Genomic DNA, 24202 nt, shown 5'->3' on the forward strand with positions numbered 1-24202 from the left:
GCAACTGTGGCCTACAGTCTCTTCTGCAGTCTCCTTAGGAACAAACAACCCAGCTGAGGAGTTTTAATTTCAAGATCAGGTTCTTTGATCACTTATCCCATGCTGCCTGCTCTAAATTGCATAATCTCAGTGAACCACTCTCTGAAGGCATGGTAGGAACCAGGTATGAGCTGCTGAATACAGATATAGGAAAAGAAGGTTACATGTGAGAACACTTATAGGAGCCTCAACAAATATAGTTCACACATGCTTGTGCAGACTTTGACTTCTCAATATCCAAAAGCTCCAAAACTTAGGAAAACTCAGCAGTGCACACAGATATAAATTCTCTCACATTCACATTTGTGGGAATGAAAAGATCCCATTTTGCATATACTGCTGAGAAGTTCCTAGTGACCTCTATGAACGGCTTCCCTTTGATGAGCAGGTGAAATGGCAGCTCTGCATCAAAAGCCAGAAACAAAGTCAACTTTCACTTAGTATGTTAAGAGAAGATGTCTTTTTTTTCCTGCATGATACATGTCAGCAAAGTTTTCTTGGGAAATATGTATATTCTGGTTCTCTCACATTTTCATGAGGAGGTCCAAGTGATCAAGGTGTGGGTGAAACACCTTCTCTTTTTGTGTGCTTTTATTATTAATATTGCTGCTGTTACCGTGTGTTTCTTATTTCTTTGCTGTTGTCCTTCAGTAAATTGTTATCTCAACCCATACTCTGTGCCTTTTTCCCTCTCTTGCCAAAGCAGGTGGGGGGAAGAGGAGTGGTTTATTTGGAGTTTAATTTCTGGCTAGTGTTAATCCACCACAATCCCTTATTCAAAACAGAACCCAAATTTCATCTAGTTCTCATAAGAATCCTTTGAACTAACCCTCAGTGACTTCTGATCTCAGTTAAAGCTTGGTAATTGCTACCAAATGCAAAGCAAAACATACTTCTAAAGTAGCAGACGTGTACTTTGAGCAGAAAGGTATAAATTTAGACCCCCAAATGCTTTTGCAGTAGGAGCTTTGTCAGATTTGTTGACAAATTTGCTCCCTTCTCTCAATAACGCAGCTATATTCTCAGCAATGTTTGAGGGTTTTTTTGTTTGGTTGATTTTGGGGTTTTGGCACCAAGGCCAGTCGTGGTTGGTCAGATTGGTCATTAGCTTGAACACAGCCTAAACCAGAATGGAAGTAAAAGTGTCCCTGCCTCCCTTGCTTCTGAGGAAAGCAGAGTGGTCTGGCACAGCACTGTGGTGGATCTGACACCTCATGTGCAGAGCTGACGTGATGCTGCGTTGCGCGTAACGCCGTCACGCGTGACATCCCAAGGTGACGACAACATGCATGCCCACAGCTCGCAAAGCTGTGAACAGGAGTCACTACATAGCTCTTGAAATGCAAGGAATATGAAAGCATTTGGAACCTCTTATGCTAAAAAGTCTGAAACCTTCAGAATGGCCAATCTCTGGGATGGATAGAGAAGCTTATGTTACGTGCTCAATCCAGTCATGCACCATGCGACTTCTCTACGTGTAATAATAGATCACTCTCAACAGTACACCTCAGTCCTCATCTCCAGTGCTTTCTGCTATTCTTGTCCCCAGACAGCCTTATGCAGAGGCTGCCTATCAGCCAAATTTTCTGCTAGTGACAAACATCTCACATGTAAAAATAGCCCTGAACCAAATACCTTTTTTCTGGCCAATTCCACAGGGCTGAGAGAATACAAATTGAGAACAAACAGTCGGATTTCGCAGCTGAAGTTAAAAATCCTCCTAATCCATGCACTGTATAAATCTAGTACTCTTATAAACTACATTCAGACCTGTAGTCTCCAGATCACCTCTAATGACCAGGTCTAGAGAGAAACCACAGATTTGTTTTGCTTGTGACCTAACAAAGTAACTGAAAGCAAAGAGTGGGGGTTTTGCTGCATTAAGAGGTCTGAATCAGGCACTACGTCAGCTTATGAAACAGATTTAAGATGTAGCCATTATATTTTCCACTCTGTGCTCACGTATCCTTGTCTCTGGTCCCTCTAGAAGAGAAGAAGGCTTTGCTCTTCCATAACATGCTGCATACCAGCTCCCTGTTTTTCGCACAGGCTAACTCCTACTCTCCCCAGGAATAGCTTATCAGAGTCTCCGGCATTGTTTAGCTGGCTATAAACCAGCAAGCAAGTTCTGTCTCCATGGTGAATGATTCTTTGTCATCTTTTCCTCAAAGCTTTCTAATTAGACATCCTGTAATTTGCAGCTTTTCTATAACATATTTGCAGTGGAGTGGGTGGGTGTGTGCGTAGAGAATAAAAATTAAAACATGGCAGTGAACTGGCAGTCTGTAAATAATTGCAATAAATAAATTAATTTTTAATTTTTTTGTTAGTGAGATATGTACTGGACCTTCCTTCCAGGCAAGCAGCCGGTCATTTTATTCCTTCATCCTTAAATACCCACACCAATCTGCCATAACAAAGGAAAACACCAGTTTTCACCTATTCTCAACATTATGGGATGACAAGTCCCATTTTGGAGGTCCATCCCACAGTGTGGGAGTGAAGCAAGAAATGGATGCAGAGAAAAGAGAGAGCAGAATAAAATAATGTGCCATTTAGGAAAACATGTACCTCCAATTTGGAGTTTTTTCGCTAGTCAACAGCTGACCAAAATTTATTAGCATTTACCAGTCATCTAGCATCCTTTGCAAAATGTGCAGATTTCATCTGGTTCCCTTTGGATAGACATTTACCTCACAAAAGCAATCTTTACAGTGGATATTGCTTATCAGGCCATAGAGACATGCCAAAATAAAAAAGGAGATAAAAAAAAAACCACATTGAAAGGGGAGGGAGCAGGAGTAGTGGGACAGAGGAGAAAAGGGAAAAAACAGATCTAGTGGTTCAAATTACTTCTTCTCCCATGAAAGAGCCACACAGCTAAAATGCTTATGGTTGTGTCCCTGCCCTTCTCAGGACTATTTGGCCTCCCAGAACAGGGAGTCCTGGACGCTGGTGCAGTCTTCTCTGAGAGGGCTCCTGGGCTGCACCAAGGAAGTGAAGACTGCATAGTCTGGCAGTCCTCCCTGGGAATCTTCAAGCATGGAGCTACTTCAAAACCTAGATCTTCCCCATGGCATAAGCAATCCTGACAGAAGAATACTACCTACTACCAATACTTTCTACTGAGGAGTATCCACCCTTTATTCAAGCAATGAGTAAGCTCTCTACTACTGCCTTCTGACCTTGTCAATAAAATATCCACATAAAAAATAATATGTTTTTACATGAAACATAGGCTTATATGTATATCATATGTGCTCTCTCAAACTTTTTTGATATTGCTAGGAATACTGCAAAGAAAAACTGAAATTTCATCTGTGTCTCACTCATTCCCTGGCTGAAGTTGTGACCCACTGCTTCTAATAATTCAATCAACTCCACAGAAATACATTGCATTGTCACAAAGAGGGGCTTATGATTTCAATTTAGGAATAATTAGATGGAACAGATGTGAATGTCAAGAGTATCTGTGTCTGCAAATTCTTCCAATAATGCGTCTGATGACCACAAAATGTTTTATGAGGTTCATCCACAGCTAACGGCTCCCAGTTAATAGAAGCAGTCAAAGGGCAAAAAAAGGAGAGGGGGCGTTCATGAATATTTATGAAGCAAAATAAGCAGCCAAGATACTCCCTTTTAACAGGCTTCATTACTTCTTTCACTCTTGTGATGAAGTAACAGTATTAAAATCCAGGCATTTGAGTATTTCTCATCTGCCACTCATAATCAGACTCATAAAATCATTTGAACATACATATACTTATATCTACAAATGGAAACAAGAAAAATCAGACACAATCTATTGTTTTTAAGCTATTTTGTTGCTTGAGGACAGGACCAGATTGACAGACAGCCTTCTTCTGTGCCTCATTCTACAAGCTGCTGAGTGCCTCCTGAAAACACTCGAGCCCTCTCAGTGCCATGAACAGAAGATGAGTGCCAAGCTTTCCTGAAAGATGTTCAGCAGTTGGCAGGATTATTTCTTTCATCCTCAAACCAGAGGTCATCTGGGAAGGCTTTACCAACATGGCTTATGTCCCTACCCTTGGGCAGCACAGCTAACTTCTAACAGAAGGCTAATTCCTTGTCAGCCTTGCTTACTCCTTAACAGTTCTGGTGAGAAAACTGATGGGAATGGGCCTGGATGCCTACAGGCATGTAAAAACTTAGGGAGATCAAGGCCTACCAACCTTTATTACAATAGCAATGATGTACTACTTCAAGCAGGTTGGAGTTGCCTAGAACCATACCAGCCTGCTTCTCTGAAGCAGCAGGGTAACACCAGCAAGCAGTTCTACAGCTGGACTTTCTTAATTTGGTACAGTCCCTGAATGTCACAGGCTACAGGAGGACTCCCTTCACCTAGGTATGATGCCAGGCATCCATCAGCATGCTGGAAGGCAGAAAGTGATGGGTATAGGAGTGGACAGGCCATCTGTGTGCCAGGTTTCTTCACAGCACCATTGTAGTTCACCACAGACTGCTGCGAGAAACTGCAAACACGTCAAAGCAGGCATGAAACTCTGAGTTGCTGCCCAGGTCTGCAGGACCCACACTGCAGCTCTTGCAGGCATGCTGCAGACTGTAAGAGAAGTGTGCATGCAGAAAACACACTCCATGTTCTACCACAAGATACAGAAACGGATCCAAATTCAAACCACAGCACACAGAGGTGGGTAATGATTGTAACTGCAGTGCATCTTGTCCTCTCTGCTGCTCTCAGTTGCACGCTCAAACAGAGGAATGGCTCTGCAAAAACAAAGTTTTACAAATCCTCAAATAATACTCAGACACACTAATCAAAACAACCTAATTGATACAGAGAACATTCCCTTGGGCTGAAGGCCTTGGGAGATGAAACTCGGGCTCCAACCAGCCCTTCCCTGCCTCCCATGCAGTCTTGATCCTGAAAACCTGTGGGAAGATAAGGGTAACATGAGCTCCGTATGCCCAGCTATGTCCTTGCAAGCTCTAAGGATCAAACAGAGAACACTCAACAGTATGAAAAGCCTCTGTATCTTGAGCTTTGAAAATAAGTCATAGTTGGGTCTGATTCCAGACTTTTAAATTTGAGAATGTACTGATTTGGGAGGCTCTCAAACTAAGCAACCATATAAAATCCCCATATCCCCTGGCCCAGCACTGTTAGCTAGTCCTACCAACTCTGTTCTATGAAAAAAAGCAACAAGGAGGACAGCAAAGGGGACAAAGACTAGAGCATCTTGTCTTCTGGTGTCTTTCAGTGTCTTGGTTGCCATGATGAAGTTCAAGTGGGAATATTTAGGTCCATTTCCTCAGAGACTACTGCCTAGACTGGTGTGTCAGTGATGCAGAAGGTTTGAAACGGCAGCTTGAAAAGATGCTGGTTTTTCAGAGCTCAGCGGCACATGCACACAGTCTACTGACACAGCCTGGCACTCCCTCATACACCAAGCCTTCAAAAGCTCCCAAAACCATGGTGCCCCACAGACACATTGCTCAGGTCAAGGCAAAACTCCTCACTGACTTCTTTAGCCTCCAAATTCTTCAACATTGCAGGAGGCTGAAACATGGTTTGCTTGGGTTTCTTTCCTATGGACACTTTTAACTACAAAAAAATTTAGATTCTTCTCATCAAAAGCTTCTACAAGTAATGAAAACTTCCATGAGAAAATAAAACTTAGGTTTGGATCAAACACTTGTGTCTACCTGTTCTAGGTTTTGGCTAATTATTTGTAAACATAGATCTATTCTTGTAAGAAAATGCTGAAAACAGGAACAAAAGCATGGTTTAGGCCAAAATCAAATTTCACATCAAAAAAAATCTCTTGATAGGTAATTTTTTTTACTCATCTCTACCCAAAATTGTATGCATCAGATATGCCATTTTGGCACCTCGTCCACATAGGGATAAAATGGTAGATCTTTTTAGCATTTTCCTAGGGCAGCTTCTCAAGCAGATTTCAACATCTACAGCCATGTATCCTACTGTTCACACCTTCTGTTTGTAAATCTTTCAGTCTTGATTGCTCCCAAATTTTCAGTGTCTATACTTTGTCACAAATGTACCCAGTCCTTTTAACAGCTCTTGAACTCTTATCCTTACCTTAATGTAAACCACATTAATTCTGGAGATTTCTAGCGAAGGGTAGACAGTCAATAGATATTCCAGAATTAAGCATGGATCAGCCAGTCTATGTCATTTTAGCCCCCTGCTGTTAAACATGCAATGCCTCAGCAAGATATATACCCTGGAAATGGTATGGTAGGGTAGAACCTGTATGGTAGAACCCAAATTGTCCTTCTTTCAGTAGCAAAATGTTCCTTCTTTCTTTAAAGCTCCCTTTAGTACACGATATTTGCTAAATGTATTTTCTTTGTGTTTGAAACAATGAATTTTATCTTTGTCTTGCATTAACATAATAAGCATGAGGCTCCTGTAATATCCGTGCAGCTATTTTTAATTTATTCCAATAGAAAGGCAACTAGGTTTTCATTGTGCACTTATTTTTATACACAAGAGATTTTTTTTCCACATATTCACCACTCCTGAAAGCCAGTGCAATCCTGATAATCAGATTATATCACTTATTTGTCTAACATACAACTTTTTGCCAAGATGAGAGGAATAAGCAACAACCTTTGCTTCAGTATAAATTGGGATAGATTTGGCATTCACAGCTCACATCTGTTACACGATGCTCAATAATGCAATACTGCAAAATGTACTTAAGTCATTAACGGATTCTGAAATATACATGCATGGTCTAAACTAGAGTTCATCCATAAGGTTTTGTTCCCAATGGCTGGAAATATTTGGGGTCAAGTAAAGTTGAAGGCTATTAGTCACTTCTAAGCTCTTGATTCCAGTCTGCTCCCTCTGACACCTAGCTGCAAGCAGTGGTGGCTTCTCAAGTATTTCTGCAATTTTCTATAAGGATCTCAAACCTGCCCAGCACCTTTTAATGCCTTTAATAAAAGTTTTGCTAAATATATTTAAATGGATGTTTTGTAAGTTTTCAATGTACAAAGAAAAACTTAAGTTTTCATTTAGACTTGCAGTGGCCCATCTTTCGGGTTTCATGTACCGACAGTACTGGAGCTTATTAGGAAACAAATTATTTCCCAGATTAATAGAATGCTGGATGTCACACTGGTACAATTTAATTTCTGAAGGATTTTTACAATGCTCAAGCCTGACAGAAGTGTTTCCATAGGGCTATGTGTTAATTTTAAAAAGGAACAGAACAGTGGAGGAATTTTAAATATAAGCTAACAGTCTGCTCCAGTGATTGCATCTCTGTGTTGGGGCATAAAATCTAAAACTGAAACTGAGCAGAAAATTACTATATAGGCAAAAATGAAAACCACTAACACCTCATTAACAGAGGAAACTTGCATAGTGGTCAAAAAATATGAATACTGACAAATGAAAACTATCATTTTAATCTTCAGTTTTAATCCCCTAAGGTTATTTTAAGTACCAAAGTTAAGTGCATTTGTTTCATTATTCCTTTTAAATACAGAGAAATAATTTGCTGGAACAGCTCTGTGGTATAATAGTTGCCCCATGATTTTTACCTGATCAGACCTTTTAACTTCTGTTTGTAACACCCTCGTTTTGACAGAACCCACTCCTCTCTTTAGCCTGAAATTCTATGCATTTTTGTGGGATTCTCTCTAGGACATAATTCAAGAAAAACTATTTGGGGAGCCAGAAACTGTGGGAAATCTGAGGTCAAAAGTTTCTATTAGAGCTTTCTAGATGATGTATCCAAGGTACTCCCCAAATAGATGTCTGAATTTCCTTTGAGAACTTCTTAACTGTAACAGAGGCTGCTCCCATTAGCTCCTTTAGAAGTCTGTGACATCTAAACAAAAATACAGGAGAAGAATTTCCCTACTTAGCTTCTTATTTGCAAATCCTTTTATAAACCTGACCTGACACCTTTCAGTTCCAGAAGCTCAAAAGTGCCATTGCCAGTAGCTGTTTTACTTCATGAAGAGAGTCATGGCACCTGGAAGGGCTTCACAGACCAGTGCAGGAGAGAGTGGCTAACCACAGTCACCATCTGTGACTTCTCCTAGCTGGATGGGCATGGGGACTGTAGTAGAGGTTCCTCCCAGCAGAGATGATGGGTACATGATTTGGGAATTGAAGAATCTCACATTAACCATTAGGCAGCTGGGTAACACAGAAATCATAGCCCACACTGGTGACCTCTCAAGCCACCAGCTTCCATTTTCAAAGCAGGTCAGCTGAGAATCTGGCACAAACTCAGACTCGTGGCAGGGTGCTGGATGCTCTTTGGTGCCCTTTGGACCAACGCACAGCCTGAAGACAGGACTTGCACACTGGGAGGAGGGACAGGCATAGTGTATCTTTGTTCTTCTGGTTTTCATTGTCCTGTGAGGTTGCAGGAGTGTAAAGGGACATCCTTGAAGCAAGGTTTATATAGAGAGATAATATCTTTTATTTAGACTAACTGATACAGTTGGAAGAAACAGAGACCAGCTTTGAGCTTGAAAAACGTTTTTGTTTGGCTTTCCAGCTATACCAGTTGATCTAATAAAAGGCACTCTCTCCCTATAAAACTTGCCTTACTTATGTGTTTTAGACAATCCTGACTACTGAAATCCTACCACTGTTTATTTTAACCACTCTGAAATTGCCCAGGGTCCTTCCTCTCTGGTCTGAGAGGTTAATTTTTTCTTCAGCCTCCACAGACTGTGTGGGTCCGTTCCTCCTATGCAGGCTGTTGGTGTTAGTGATAAAACCATACAGCATGCAGACAACTCCAGTACGTATTATCTTCCTAATAACAAAAATAAATAGCATTGTTCCCAGGTTTTTGAACATAAGCTTGCAGAATGAAGGAAACACCCCAAAGACCTCACACTAACACAGCAAGTCTTCTTCCAACATGCTAATCTTACACGATCTTGCAACCCACTGCCATAACAGGCATCCTTGCCTCTCCCAGCCATTCTTCCCCTTCACTGTCCTTTTCCTGATGGCAGGTGTGGGATATGCCCAGCCCTTGCCCTGGAGGGATCTCTGCTGAGATAAGAGATTTCGCAATTGCCCAGCAGGACTCCCTGGAAAGGCAAACACTTCTTTGGTCACGGCAAGAAAAGACAGACCCACAATCCTTTAGGAGACCCTATGCAGATCCTTTGTAACCCATTGGACTTTACCCATCCCAGATCCTCTGTAACCCATTGGCCTTTACCCATCCCCTGTATCCCTATAAAAGCAAGCCCTCTGGCCCGTGTGGGACTCAGAGAGAGTTGTCGTCCCTGGCTTTCCCCTTCGCCGGAGGGAACCAACAATAAAGCTACCTCTGTGTGGAACCAGCCACACGAACCTCTCGTCTCTCTCTGGTCTGGTTGGCCTGGAGGTGCCCTGCAGAGCTGAGCTGGAATCACGAGCTGATAATCACTACAGAGCTGACAGCCTCTGCAAGGGCCCTCCTGCCAGCAGCTGAGGGAAGATACCAGGCCTCGGGAAGGCGATTCCTTTCAGGACCATCTCCCCAGACCGGTCACCTCTTCCTGGGTCAGAGCTGCTGACCCCACCACCAGCTGTAATAGGCAGGAGACAAGATTGAGAACCAAAACCACATGCATTTAGTATATCTTAGGGTCACCAAATACCAAAATAATGAAGTCAGAAAAAATGGTACCTATATCCATTTGCTGCTATATGGATTACATCCCATCTCATCAGACATATCTGACTATTGTGGTGCCATTATCCACGATCTCAGTATTTGCCTGTGTCGTGGTTAAACCCAACCAGCAGCCAAGCCCCATACAACCACTCACTCACTCCCCCACCAGTGGGATTGGGAAGAGAATTGGAAGGATAAAAGCTGGAAAACACATGGGTTGAGATAGAAAGAGTTTAATAGGGAAAGCAAAAGCCACAGACACAAGCACAGCAAAACAAGGAATCAATTCCGTATTTTGCTTCCCACGGGCACAGGAGTTCAGCCATCCCCAGGAGAGCAGGGCCCCCTCACACATGATGGTGACTTGGGAAGACAAATGCCATCACTCCAAACATCCCCCCCTTCCTCCCCCCACTTTATACACTGAGCACGATGTCATACAGTGTGAAATATCCCTTTGGTCAGCTGGGGTCACCTGTCCTGGCTGTGTCTCCTGCCAGGCTACAACTTCCTCACCAGTGTGACCCTATGCAAAGCAGAAAAGGCCTTGGCTCTGTGTAAGTATTACTCAGCAACACCCAAAACATCCCTGTGTTATCAACCCTGCAGCACAAATCCAAAATACAGCCCCATGCCAACCACTGGGAAGAAAATTAACTCTACCCCAGCCAAAGCCAGCACAGGCTGTGACAATTAGTGGTGTTTAGTTATCCAACCACGTAATTAGAATAAGCTTCAGTGCATGTAAAATGAACCTGCTTACTTATTAGTAGCTATATCAGGTCATTGTACACATTGGAGACTCCTCCTTAAGTTTGAGACCATTTCAATTTCTCTGTCCTCTGCTCAAGTTTTATTTTCACAGTACTGACAGCAGCTACTCAAGGGACCTCACTGTAATCTCCAAGATAACAGCACCACACCTACGCAATTACACCACTGAGTAGCAGCGGGAGGCTCACAGGATGCAACTTCTGCACACCAGAGCCATCACTCATGTATTTGTTAAAAGTGCAGGTCTGCCCACATTTAGAGCTGAACACAAACCACATCCCTGTTACTGCCCATCTCTCTATGGAATTGCAAGTTGTGCTTTCACCTGCTGCACTACACCAGATACATATGCATGTACATGCACAAGCTGTGGAATGGGAAAAATTACTACTAATATTATTTCACTCTTAATGCCTTAGCAGAAGTTCACACACTTGATGTATGAGGACATATAAGCATTCATGTGATAGCTTGATCAATCAACAGATCAATAACTCAACTGATCATCTGTCACCTTTAATACTTTCAGGATTATATCTCTTCAGGCAAAAGACAGACGGTTCTTTCAAATACCTTACAAAAAAGCAGATGTATCAGCTGTTTCTCTGGACTAAATCACTATTAACAATCACAGGATCCTTGTAAGCTTCTACTTGTCTTCTGTATCTTTTGATTTCTAGCAGCATTCAGTTGCTGCATGGAAACAGATGCACTCACATTGTTTGCTACAAACACCAAGGATTTGAATGAAGTCACAGTTAAGTCTGTGAATGATGCTCAACCCACGTTTCATTGCTTTTTATTGTAGTTCCTGTGGTAAACTGAGTTCTTTGGCTGGATTAGTTGACCAGAATGCAATCATCAAACACTAGTGCTTCCTAAACTACTTCACATCACTCCTAACACAAGTCAGTCCAGCAGTTACAGGAACAGAGCCTAGATTCTCAGGTCCTCCTCTTTTTTTATGCAATTGCTTGCCACAGAACTTGGGAAAAAATATCCAGTCTTGCTCTGTCCCCATCACTCAGCTTATGCAATGGGTGTGTTATAGCACACTAAGCATGGCAGGCATTGCTAACCAGCATCAGTGAAGCTGCATGTGAAAACCTCATGTCTGGCTTACAGGAGAAACTGAACAAGGGTCTTGCAAGTACTGAAGGCACTAATCCTTCCAACTTCAGGAAGATGAGAGGTTACCTATACTGCCATCTCACCCACAGGAGGAGGCACAGAGTGCAGCCCATGGCACAGAAAAGTCAAAGCTCCTACAGTCTTCTGTACCTAGAAAGGGTCCTGGCCCTGGAAAACAGCAACACAGGGATGACAGAGGAAAAAGGACAATTTGAAGACCCTTTTCCAAAGGCAAGTCATGCTCTGGGGAAGCTCACAGAAGCAGGAAAGAGGAGGCTCTGCAGAGGGCAAGGGTTCAAAGCAGCAGGAGCTGTTATCATGGACAGTGATATAAGATCCTTAATTCACAGTGAAAGAAGAGTGCTTGGAGCAGAGGCTGGCACTTCTCCAGTGCCAGAAGAAAACAAACATGAAGAAGTGATGGCAGGTCCACCCATCATATTTGGATTTCTAACCACCCTACTCAGAGTGGAAGGTCCCGGGTAAAAGAGGCTTACCATGTTTCAAGTGAAAACATTCCATGGCAAGGATCCTTACAACAGCAACTGCTGATTCTTTAAGTCGGGATCACATCTTGACACTAAGATCAGGCAGGCAAGACACCACAGGAAAGAGTTAAAGTAGTGTGGTTGATTTCTAGGGAAGTTGTGTTATAAACAGAGAACAGGAAGGACCGCAAAGGAATCCTCTCCAATGAAACTCTCCTCCTACTGTCAAAACAGTGATAGATTGGGTTTTTCAGGAATTCATTTAGTCTGAATAAACTTAATGTAGAATTGGTCAGATACTTGGGTCAGCATAAATTGGTACAGCTTTCCTGATTTTTGGGTGCCAAAACTCAGCACAGGGGACACCCAAAGTGCCAGACATTCATCATTAATGCCATAACACATCACTGCTCACTGAAGTAAAGGTTTTAGTGCTGCTTCAAGACCCACCCAGCTAGAGTACATTTATCTTTCCTGCTGTTCAGTTGTTCTCTGTCTCCTTGAAATTAATGTGCAGATTTGTTAAGCTATTGTTGTAGTAATGTACCTTACTTCTACTTATTTCTGGAAAAAGTTACACTTTTTTCATTTATCTCACAACACACATAGACATTTAGAGTGTACACTGTCACTTTGTAAATGTCATGTGACCCAGCTGGCTGAGAGGTGCTCTGTGAGTATCATAAATCATTCTTTATCTGCCTTGGCTCTTTTTATAAATATCATGTCTTGGCTTTGTATGTCTTAAATGCTTTGGACCATTTCTTTTGTTTAGGGAGGAAAAAAGCGATAAGAATTTGTTTATGAACAGGGAAAGAAAGACAGGTATTAATATTTTTGTGCTGTGGCTGTAAGCACAGTCCCAACAGGGGCTGAATTTCCAATCTTTTGCATAAAAGCCATTGACAACCTTTTTCACTGGGCTACCTGGGATGTTGTTTAAAGCTCAATGCACACGAGAAATTCCATGTAAATTAGCCACCTGAGGGTATCAACACGGACCTGTGATTGTAATAGAAACATATTGACATAAAAAAGGCTAATTAACTGCTTCCTTTCTGCCAGTTGCACACTGTGCACACCATGCTCACCACCTTCTGGGCTGCTGCAGACACACCAGCAAATATCCTTATTCCATGGAGCTCAGCACAACAGCTGCTTAAAAGGTCTGCACAGATGCACAGAGGAACAGCAGTATGAGGGGATGAGTGCTCCTCAAGCAAAGGGATAGAGAGTTCAAAGCATATCCCTTTCCTTCATGTGAGGCAAAGCTCTCTTCATGCATGCACCATTTCTGGAAAATCAGGCTTGACTTCATATGCTTTTATTCCTCAGTACAAAGTGCCACTGAACTGCTGTAGTCCTATGCAGCATGTTTGGGGCTGATAAGAATAACAGCGTGTGGGGAATTTAGTCCTTCATTTCTCACAGAGGAAGACAGACTTTGTGGCATTTTCTCGCTTAAAGACAACCCCAAAGAAAAATGTGAACTCACAGCATCTAGAGGTTAAAGTCAGGTAATTCATCCAGGAAGTTGCACATTCTGATTAGAGGATCTTAAGGTGTTAAGTAAAAACCAGTACACTTCTATGAATGCAACTGAAATAAACTGTGAATTACTGAAGTAATTCTCAAGCCATACAGGGCTTGATTGCCTTGTATAGTGATTTGCACTCACACGCTGTGGGTATCAAAAGCAGGTGTAAAATGCCTGCAGTGGAGAAATAGGGGATGCTGATTAAGGGCATTTTATACACACACTGCCCTGAACTTAATAGGTATGAAAGTGTACTACAAGGTAAAGAGGAAAAAAAATAAGTCCCTAGAACTCAAAATACACATCCTTTATGGCTATTAAGACCTTTATATTTGCAGTTGTCCTAATATTAATGCTTACTCTTACAATGCACTAGAGAAAAGTCCATAACAAAATCTGTTCTAAGTCCCAGAAAAGATCTGGACTACCTGAAACCCATTCTCAGGCTTTCCTATTCATTCACATTTTTCCAGTTTATAGTCTCTACAGTGGTTTTTTGACTTGCAGTTTTTCTGTTATACACTGCAGAAGATGAGCTCCCCTTCAGTGTTTTCCCTGTTCTGCATCCACAGCATCACCTTCCACCAAGAGAACCTTTACATAGCCATGAAGATGATGTAAGAATGAGCAGCTGCATGGATCAGGTCAGTGGCAATGGGACAGTAAGCCTTTCATTTGGGGTCACCAGCAAGAATCTAAATCATCTCAACAGAAAATGAAAGTAAAATGAAAGTGGAAAGTTGTTCCATTTAATGACTTATTGGTCAACTGTGAAAAAGGGGTTAGCAGCTTCACAACAGACTGAAATGTCACAGAAAATAGATAAGTACAATATATAAACAGGAAGCAGAGCACTCATGTGATGCCAACACTACCACACAATAATGAAATCAGGTCTGAAAACCAAACCAGCTTCTCACCTTTTGTCTGCTAGGTAAGGATGCAGGTGCTCTGGTGGGAGGCAGAAACATGCATTTCTGTTGCCTCTGCCGTCCTCATTCAGAAGTAAAGGATAGGACTCAGTGTCTGAGAATGCAAAGACCATACTAAAGCTGCCACACAACAGGGGAAGAGATGATGGAAGTACAGGGTACCAGCAAGAAAGATTATCTGTTTGCTCCTTACACAGTTGCAGTCCAAGGAGGAGCAGAAAATGCTTCTCTGTAACATCAGGTCCTGCTGACTTAGCATTAAGATGGACAGACACACTTCTAGGGTAAAGCTCTTTACATGTCAGAGAGCACCAGAACCAAAAAGAATAATTTGTAAGCAGCCAGCACCCCTACAAAGCTAGATTATTTCCCATTTTTATATTCTCCACAGTCATCTTAGAGATAACACTTTTCCCTCTGGCTAGAAATTAAAACGTCTTTTTTCTCTTTTATTTCACTGGCTCTGAGTAAAAAGCAGTGTGAGAAAGATAATGCTGTGGCAAATGCACGCTGAAAATGCCAAGAGTTAACAAAAAACCCTGGCTAGGAATAGGAGATAAGGTTAAGGGCAATGACCTTCTTTTTGCTCCTGAAAACGTAGAACAAAGGTTAGCTGTTCTACTAACCCTGTTTGCTGTTATTTTTTGATTCCTCCTGGCCTAAAGAAGGCCCTGAAGCAAAAACATGCCTCAAATCTCATGGCCTATTTGAGGTGCATTCTTTGAGAACCTCTTTCTTTTATCAGAGACAAAGCAGCCAATGAATGAAGCCAGCTATCCCTGTAGAAATGAGAGCACCCAGCCACACACTGGGTTTGAGGTGCTTGGAGCACTCTGGCAGCCATCAGCAAAAATTAGGCAATTTATTTCCCCTGTTACATCCCATCACATTAACCACTGCATGCTCAGTTGGACTGCTGCAAAAAGAGGGCCAGAGCTTAATTTCATTAGCCATCACTGACTAAAATTCCAATAAAATAGGACAGGAGAATAACGCTGGAAGGCATACTGATCTGTCGCTATCCTAACACAACCCACATTGTAGCTGACCGTAAAAAAGAAAAAAATATCTCACACAGCAACTCCCCATAGGCCTCCAGACTGATTCTGACTGCTGTGACCATTCTGAATTGGTTTTTTTATCTTATTAACAGCAGCAGTGAGATCTGCTTCCTCTGTCTCAGAACTCTGCTTGATATTGGAGACTTGCTTTCAAACGCCAAACAGCTTTTGTGCAAGAAGCCTGCTTGCCTCTTTTCTTCTTAGATGTCTGTCTTTAAATGAAATTGTAAGGCTGGCAGGATTGGACTGAAAAAAAGAACCATTAAACCTTGATAATTTTCTGCTAAAAGAAACAATTTAAGCCAAAATGACAGTCAGATCAGGAAAAAACATCCACTTTGATAAGCTGGTAATTAAACAGAAGCTGGTGAGGCAGTGTGATCAGTCATCCATGCTGGCCAAGATGTTACTGTCAAGTAGGACAGCAAGTTTAAAAGGCAAATTTTACTCATCACCCACTCAGAAGATGCCACAGATACTCGACTACAGAGGAAAGGGCATGTACAGAAAACCTGGAAGAATCCTGGTCTTACAAGAGAACCCAAAACACAAGGAACATGCCAACAGAATGAAAAAGATGAAGCAGAGAAATGTTTTTAGTACTTTATTGATTTTGTCACGTGTCTAGTGATGTGTGAGCTGAAGGATAACTGACTTGGAATCCCTCAGACAGCGCATTAAGTATTTCAAATGTCCCAGGGCAATAAGCCATCAGCTGGAGCATTCATAAAGCTGAAGACTTGGGAAAAGATGGGTTTACATGGTATATTTTGTGAGGACCAGAACTGGCCCTGAAGACCTAGGACTTTTGGGAGTGATTATGTCCCAGAGGAGTCAAAGGAAGGGACAGTAAAGAAATCTATGCAGAGGAAAGGGTTTGAAATCACATCAGCTCAGCCTATGAAAACTGAGCAAAGGCAGGTGGGAGGGTTCTCAAGATTCAGGCCTGTGAAAAGAACCAACTCACATTAATTAATTTGTCAAGCTTTGCAGAGCTCTCCCAACCCACTATGTTTGCTAATGCTGCCAAAGCTGTTGCTACCAGTCCCTTTGTCTCCTTCCTCAGCGCCAGTCCCCAGCATGAACAAGGTACACATGGGGAGCCTTTAGTTCAGGGCTGAATCCCCTGCTTGGGAAGGGTGCTCCACTGGCCTCCACACAGACCCTCACATTTGCCAGACAGGTGAGTGGGACCAACAGGTGCCACTCATTGGTGTTGTTTTGGCACATCACATGTTCAACCATGAAAGAAGCAGCCACAAAGCCCTAGTGGCACAATTGAAAAAGAATGCTGAAATCCAGCCTTGGTCCATTTTTTTTCTCTCTCCTTGCATGTCCAACCCTTCCATTCCCAAAAGAGATTTGGCATGCAAATCACTCATTAGCATGGACACCAGCGACTTCCCAGTCCTGGTAGGTTTGAGTGAAAAACAGATGTGTGGCAACTGCAACCCCTGCGACATTACAAGTTCAGTGTGCAGCTATCCAGGTATCTCAGTTATCTTCTATCAGACTGCTAGAGAGATCAGATTTTTTTTTTTAAAGACAATTTTAATTGGCACAAGCTAAAAATATAAAAATTCTACTCCTTGTAACAATATTAAGGCTACAAAGTCTGTGTATGCAATGAAGACCATCACAACTGGCCTATTCCCTATTTAATACAAAACACAAAGGATATAGAACAGGTTTTTCATAAAGCCCAAACAATGGCAAAATATAAAAAAATCCACAGCAATCATTAACAAGATTAACCAATGATATTTGACATCACCAGAAATTTACATTGCCTCCAATGGATACTGGATTCGACTTTTGGAGATCACTGATGGATCACAGGGAGTGAAAAATGGAGGGGGAACAGGGAAAAAAAAAACAAACAAACGTGTAGGGAAGCTTCAAAGCTACAAGGTTCAGTTCAAGTTTCAGACCCTTCCAAATGCACAGGGATTTGAATCTCTAAAATTTAGCTTCAAATTCATAATCTAAACTTCCCCAAAACCTCCAATGATATTTTTGATTTAAAGTCCGTATTTAGTCATATGAACTTCAAAACTGATAGAAGTTTCTTTGTTGCTCTGAATAGTCTGAAACATTAAGGACCAATAACGTTTCCATTACCACAACCACAGTTTCTCTCAGAGCAAGGAGTTTCTCACTCTTTGCTCTTAGATAAGCCACAGAGTTTCTTGAGTGCTGGCTGCTAAACAATTGATTATTATCCTGTGGGCTTTTCCCCGTCCTTTCTTTTATGTAGGCTCACTGTGTGCCTGCACAGACAATAGGATGCATATTTTGCAGCATGCTGTTTTAGCACACGGCTCAGCATGCAGAGCACACGCTCTCCAGACTGACTGTCAGTGTTCCCAGCATCAGGACATAGATAAATAGCTCTCAGGATAGGGCTTATTAGGTTCCACCAAATAGCCAAGAGGAGCAATAGATTCCGTGAAGTGAAAGCATTCACCAGGTGGAAAACAGTCGTCACTGGATTTGAGCAAAGACACATGTTGCTCTTAAAATACTTCCTAGTAGCTATAAAAAAAAAGTTAGAAAACCACATTTGAATTAGTTGTCTCTGGCTTCATCTTCACTGAAGGGAAGGTGCATTCTGCAGCACACCTCCAACTCCTGGGGTCCACCTAAGTGGGGAAACCACTGCATTCCCATCTGCCTAGGTTTACTGTCCAAGGAAACAGGAACAAGTTGGGAAATGACAGCTGCTCAGGCCCTACCCTGACAGACAGTTGTAACACCAACAAAGCTCTTGCTGCAAAGAGCTATGAAGAATTCCCAATCCCATTGTTTAGATACATGGGAGCAAATCTTACTATTTTCATGCTAAGCTCTTTGTCTGCACCCCAGAGGTCTGAAAGTGGCCAAAATGTGAACTGCACATCTTGATTCCTAAGATGCACAACTAAACACTTGAATTCACCATGTTGAAAAGCATAAGAGGAAAACAAAGGAAAATCAAGGAAACCAGGCATTAGGATACACTGTGGCAGTACAGCTCAGAGCTGCTTCCTGATGGAAAGCTATTTCCACATCTTTATTTATAAAGAGGAGGTCTCTGGTACTTACACTAAATCTGAGAATCTCTCATGCCCCACTAAGTAAATTTGCCTGACACAGAACTAACTTAGTACAAGCAGAATAGTTCTACAAAATATTTTTTTTCTTTGTGTGTTTGTTGTTGTTTGTTTTGTTTTAAACCTTCAATTACTCTAACTAGATTAGGGGGAACTTCTGCACAAAACAGTTCCCTGGACAGCCCATGTTTGCAGGGTGAGTGAGAGGCTGGAAATTTCATGCTGGAAGCACCTTCAGTGGCAGAGACTTGGAGGCTCAAGAAATTTGCCTTCAGAAAAAGCTCTACCCAAATGGAGCTGGAGCAGAGAGCTGGCTCCTGACAGTAAGGGATAAATAACAGCTTGGAGAGAGTTGAAGGAAACAAGAGTGTCAGGTCAAAAAGTGAAATCTGTGAGGAGACTGTGAAGTGACAAAAACTGCCATGCCAGAGGCCATGTCATCATCACCTTCTACCACACCCCTGCAGAGGGGGCACAGCTGGTGCCCCACCCGACATCCCCAGGGATAGGAACAGAGTGGGAGGGAGCCATCCCTGCCTGCCCTAGTCAAGGGGGTGGCATCAGGATTGTATCCAACCCTCTGATACCAGAGCTGAGTGCAGCACTGCATTCCCAGAGGAGCCTTTGCCCTGCTGCTGCCAGAGCAGAGACAAGCCCACAACACGTTTACTGAGACAGGGAAGCATGTTTTTTGTACTGACACTGTCCCTACTTTGGGCTTTTTATCTTTTTACTGCTGATGCCTGCCCTTGCTGAGACTAGAAGTCCCATATTTACATGAAAATGGTTTCATTCCAGGAATTATTAAGTATGTTTAAATATTAAATAGTCAATAAATGCCAAATCAAGACAAATATTCATCCAAGATGTAAATAAAAAAAAGGTTTCAAGTCAGCAAAAGCCAATGAGACTATGAGATCCCACTCAGGGGAGTGCACAGGCCTGACAGCAGCAGAACAGATGTCCCATCTCAGAAGCATTGTTTCAACTTCTGTTGGCACTTTAGGACTTCTTTATGTTTTTTGTTTTTATTGCAGCCCCAACCCCAAATTTACCTTCTTTCAGGAAAAAAAACAGCAATAGAATGGCACACATGCAAAATACATTTCACCCCCCACCACATCCTGAGGGGATTTAGAAGTAGCATATAAATCATCCCAAGCCAAAATCTTTGAATGTCCAGTGTTTCATGGAGGGATGAAGCAGAGGAGCACTGAACTGGACAGGTTTTGCCCCACCACTACCAGCCCCAGATATGATGTAGCATGGCAGGAAGGTTCCTGCAGGCTGTGCTCAGCCTCTGCTACCTCACAGTGGATGCAGTTGGTATCAGGCAGCACTGAACACCCCCCAGCTGATGTGAAAATGTTGCTGAGCACAATATTCATTGCTGAAAGAAAAATCAACACTTCCTGTATTGCTCTGCCTGTTGTGGCATGCTCACAGTGCCCACTTTCCACTGTCGCACTCATCAATATGGCAAAGCTGCAGACCCTTTAAATTGCAACCATGATTATTCATGCCTTACCTAGCACTTGCCAGCATCCAGGTTTCCTTGAGAATGTAATGGGAGGCCTAAAAGGGAAAGGTGCTGTATAGAGAAGTGTCACACCAGAGAAAAAACAGTCTATGAAGGCAGTCTTCTCAGAAGAGGAGTATGGTTAGCACACAAGCACACAACCTGCACAAATTGCTGGAGATCCACAGCAAGACACAGGTCACAGCTGCAGTTAGAACACAATATCGAGGTGAGGAGCAGGAAAAATGCATGCAGGGTCTGATTGAAACTCCAGAGGATTGAATTCAGAGGACTTAGGCTAAGATTTTTGCTTAACAAATCCTCCCAAGGCTTGATTTCCACACCAGTGAGGTCTGCGTGATTTTACATCGTTACGCTGAATCGTGTATGAGTAAAAACACCTGCAGAAGTTTCCTAGAGGTTCTCTCTTAGGTGTCTGTAAAGCATATATTTAAACTGCATTTCCTAAATCATAAACAAATACATAAGGCTTCTTGATTTACATTCAAAGTGGGGTTTTTTTTAACATGAAGGTCACCTTGAAAGCTGCAGTGCAAAGAGATAACTCATTTTATCTCTAGCATCGCGGTCCTGCCTCTGCCTGCCATAGCAAAAGATCCTCACCACATGAAAAACTCATTTTTAATTCTTGTTCAAAATGGACCTGTCACAGATTTTGAGTATACAGCCATGATTCAAGAGCACCTGCCTGGCCACATCAAAGAGCTGGCTGGGTAGGAAAGTGCAAGATCCCTTGGGGCTTTGCTTTCTTTTGAAGTAACTTTGGAGAAGCAATATGGTTTTGGAGATATGATGGTGGCTCTAGCAATCAGAAGACCTGCATTCTATTTCTGGCTCTGTCACTGACCTGATGAATGACTCAAGACAAATGACTTCCACACATCTGGCAGGTGTCAGAGAGCAAGTGCAAGACTCACACTATCCCATTTTCCCCCAAGCTGTCCCTTCACAGCCCAGCTTCCCACACATTTGCAGCCCAGTCATGACCTCTGTTATGCCTTGTGATACCTTATACAAGTTACAGCTTAGCAGCCACCTCCTGACACACCAGACTGCTGTGTCTGGGGTGCAGAACCCCAAAGCAGAAGGGAAGGTTCAGTCCTACAAGTCAGTTTTATCAAAAGCACCTTCATCTCTCTCTAAGAATTAAAGCCTGATATATCCAGGGAGGCTTTATTCCTGGAACACAGTTAATGGACTACCATCAGCAGTGCACACTCAGTGTTCACCTGCATACATCTCACAGAGATGTGGGAAGTCAAGAAATCCACTTCCAACTATGTACCTCTATTTTTCCTTCTGCCACTTCCACTGACATGAAAAATCCTTTGGCACAAGGATAACATTTTCATTTCCCATGGTCTGCGCAGAACAAAGAGGCTCCAGCTCTCCCGAGGATGCCAAATGCTTCTGTACCTTCATGACTACAGATCCATTTTTCCACCCAGTAGACCCTTCCTCTGCAAAACCATCTCTGCAAACACTGAAGTACATCACTGGTGATCCCATTTCCCAGGGCTGGCACTGATTATTTGCTGAAGGACATTTGAAAAGTATTTTACTGTCCTGGGTTTATGTATCTTCTACCACAAATATATCAGTAAGAAAGGAGTGCTATAATCTTTGACTGAAAAACCTACTTGTGAGCCACCTATTATCATTATTGTTAAATACTATGATTATTTCATTAGTTATTTCAACAGAGGAAAATATGTACTATGACTAGGAGCCACTAGGGGATTCTCTGCCCAGCCTGATATCTGACTCTTGTCTGTAAACACAGACTGCCTACAGCATGTTGATTTTTGTTTACCTTTCACAATGCAGAGGTAAAACTCTAAGGCATCCATTTCTCGATTTTTTTTCCACCAAAAAGTGCTACAAGGAAACATAACTACCTGTACAAATTAGACTTCAGTGCATAAATTCATTAATGTTGGTCTTCATTTGGTACCACTTGAAATCAGCATAATTCCTAGTGGTAAAAAGGGAATGGAGATTCTCTCTTGTTCTGAGGGGAGAAAAAGCCCACAGCAAGCAGCAAATCACCAGCCCTTTCTGGAGGCAATTTTAGTCTCTGTGTGCATGATGTAATACCAAGAGTGATACCTCTCTTCTTAAAAATACATTTCAGTTTGAATTACTTTATGCAAAGTGTCCCCACAGCCCCTGGATGGTAACGAGAGGAAAACACATAAGCACCAAGTCATCAGCACTATAAATGGCAAATACACAGGGGAAGAGAGGGGATAACAGAACACAGAGCAGGTGGCAGGGGAAGAAAATCTCAAAGGGAACATCAACTGTCAGTGGAAAAAAACCTTCACAAGGCTTGTCCCACTAGTACTTTTGTTCTACATGTAATAAGAGAAATGCCAGCAAAGCAGAGGATATCACTGAATGGGCACCGTACTTAGACAGTGACGACAGCGAGCCTGAACAGTCTAAAAACTACATGATGAAGAGACAGAAAAGGCAAACAGAAGGAAGAAGCCATCTGATGGAAGAAATACTCAAGTTAAGAGGTAATTCAACATCATGGAGAAAGCCTGTTTCAGAGGCAGGAGTTTGAGATCAAGGCAGTGCCCTTGTCTGGACAGTGCCCTGACATAAGAGAAGCTGATTGTCTCTGAGTGTCCTTCAGCAGTAAGAAAGTGGGAAACTGGAACAGACTGAGGAAAAGAGTTCACCTGGCTTTGCCCTAAAATGTCTGCATCCAGAGAGCAAAGAAAGTGAGAATTTTCTTTCCTTTCAAGGAAGGACATAACTTTAAGCAAAAGCACAAGAGTAAATACTTTGACAGGTAAGAGCCAAAGCCCTGTAATTGAGAGGCTGGATTAACCACTCACACGGGCTTCTCTTAAAACCTTGTTATGTGATTCTCACCTCTGATAGGATAGTAACTTTTTTCCACAGTTTTTACCAACCTAAATAGTCCTTAGTATTTGAAAACTGGGAAACATGTAGTTCCTTCACCTTGGCTTTAAAGCAGGGTCCACAGGAGAATAGAGACCATACATCCCACTGATCTTCATTCACAAGGAATCGAATAGCAAGAAAACACTCCATCCCAAGCTTTATTCCTCCAGATTGCATGCACAGTCTTATGGGAAGACTGCTCAGCCCATGTTCCTGCCAGCCCAAGGAGCCAGGAGTTCCTCAAGGTTGGAGCTTGAGGTCCTCCTCAAGCTTACTTTGTGCAAAGAGATGTTTGTGCCTCTGCCTGTGAAGCGTGTGCCAGCAAGGATCCCACAGCTCTGTCTTACTACTACCTATTTAATGATCTTCTATTTTTGTAATGCTGCCAATCCCAACTCATTGCAGACTATACTCAGTAAATTTGCAGATTTATCTAGAGAAGCTTCTGGCTGCTCAGTGCACAAATCCTAAAAACCCTGACCTTGGGAATGCAAAAAAATGCAGTGGTAACTCTGTCAGTATCTCAGGTCAATAACATAACAGAGGTTGTGGTCTTCCTCTAGAGAGCACAGCCACAGAGTGGTGAGCAAAGGGTCCCATGGCTGGGTTATTTTGGAGGGTCAGAATACAGTTAACTATTTACAGATAAAGACCTGTAACCAGGTTAGCTGTGCATGCCAATGAGAAGAGGGAAGAGCAGCCTCCAACAGGTGAGAGCACTGTGGATCTTCCCCCAGCAAGGCCGCACTCCCCTCCAGCAAGCTCAAGGCTTCAGATTCCTTACTTCCAGGCGAGTAAAACACAAGCACTGAAGAGATAGGCATGACAGAAGGGAGAATGGAGGATTACATGGCTCTAGCAAAGCCACAGGGAACCCATCCACATGAAAGTGAAATGAACAGTTCACAAAAAAAATGTGCTGTGGATATAGGGTCTTGTTGTCAGCCCCTTCACTGCTAGGTATTGATTTTACAGTATTTGTAAGATTTATTCCCTTTTATTTTCACCAGGGGAAATTAGGCTGTCAGGATCT

The 24202-nt window shown here is 42.4% G+C and overlaps 1 protein-coding gene across 2 annotated transcripts in view; it reads right to left on the reverse strand.

The window, feature by feature from the left end:
- TMEM178B (transmembrane protein 178B) overlaps positions 1 to 24202 on the reverse strand; it is a 213633-nt gene that overhangs the window by 84209 nt on the left and 105222 nt on the right. Inside the window, exon 3 of one of the 2 annotated variants that reach the window (XM_069003155.1) lies at positions 3292 to 4791. The exons of the other annotated variant lie outside the window; for it this stretch is intronic. Coding sequence (XP_068859256.1) covers positions 4547 to 4791 — 245 coding nt within the window. The 3' untranslated portion in view covers positions 3292 to 4546. Of the gene's footprint in view, positions 1 to 3291; positions 4792 to 24202 lie in introns of those variants that run through there. 2 annotated transcript variants of the gene reach the window in all.

Source organism: Aphelocoma coerulescens, chromosome 1A (genome assembly GCF_041296385.1).
Source record: "Aphelocoma coerulescens isolate FSJ_1873_10779 chromosome 1A, UR_Acoe_1.0, whole genome shotgun sequence".
In the NCBI taxonomy this organism is placed as follows: Eukaryota; Metazoa; Chordata; class Aves; order Passeriformes; family Corvidae; genus Aphelocoma; species Aphelocoma coerulescens.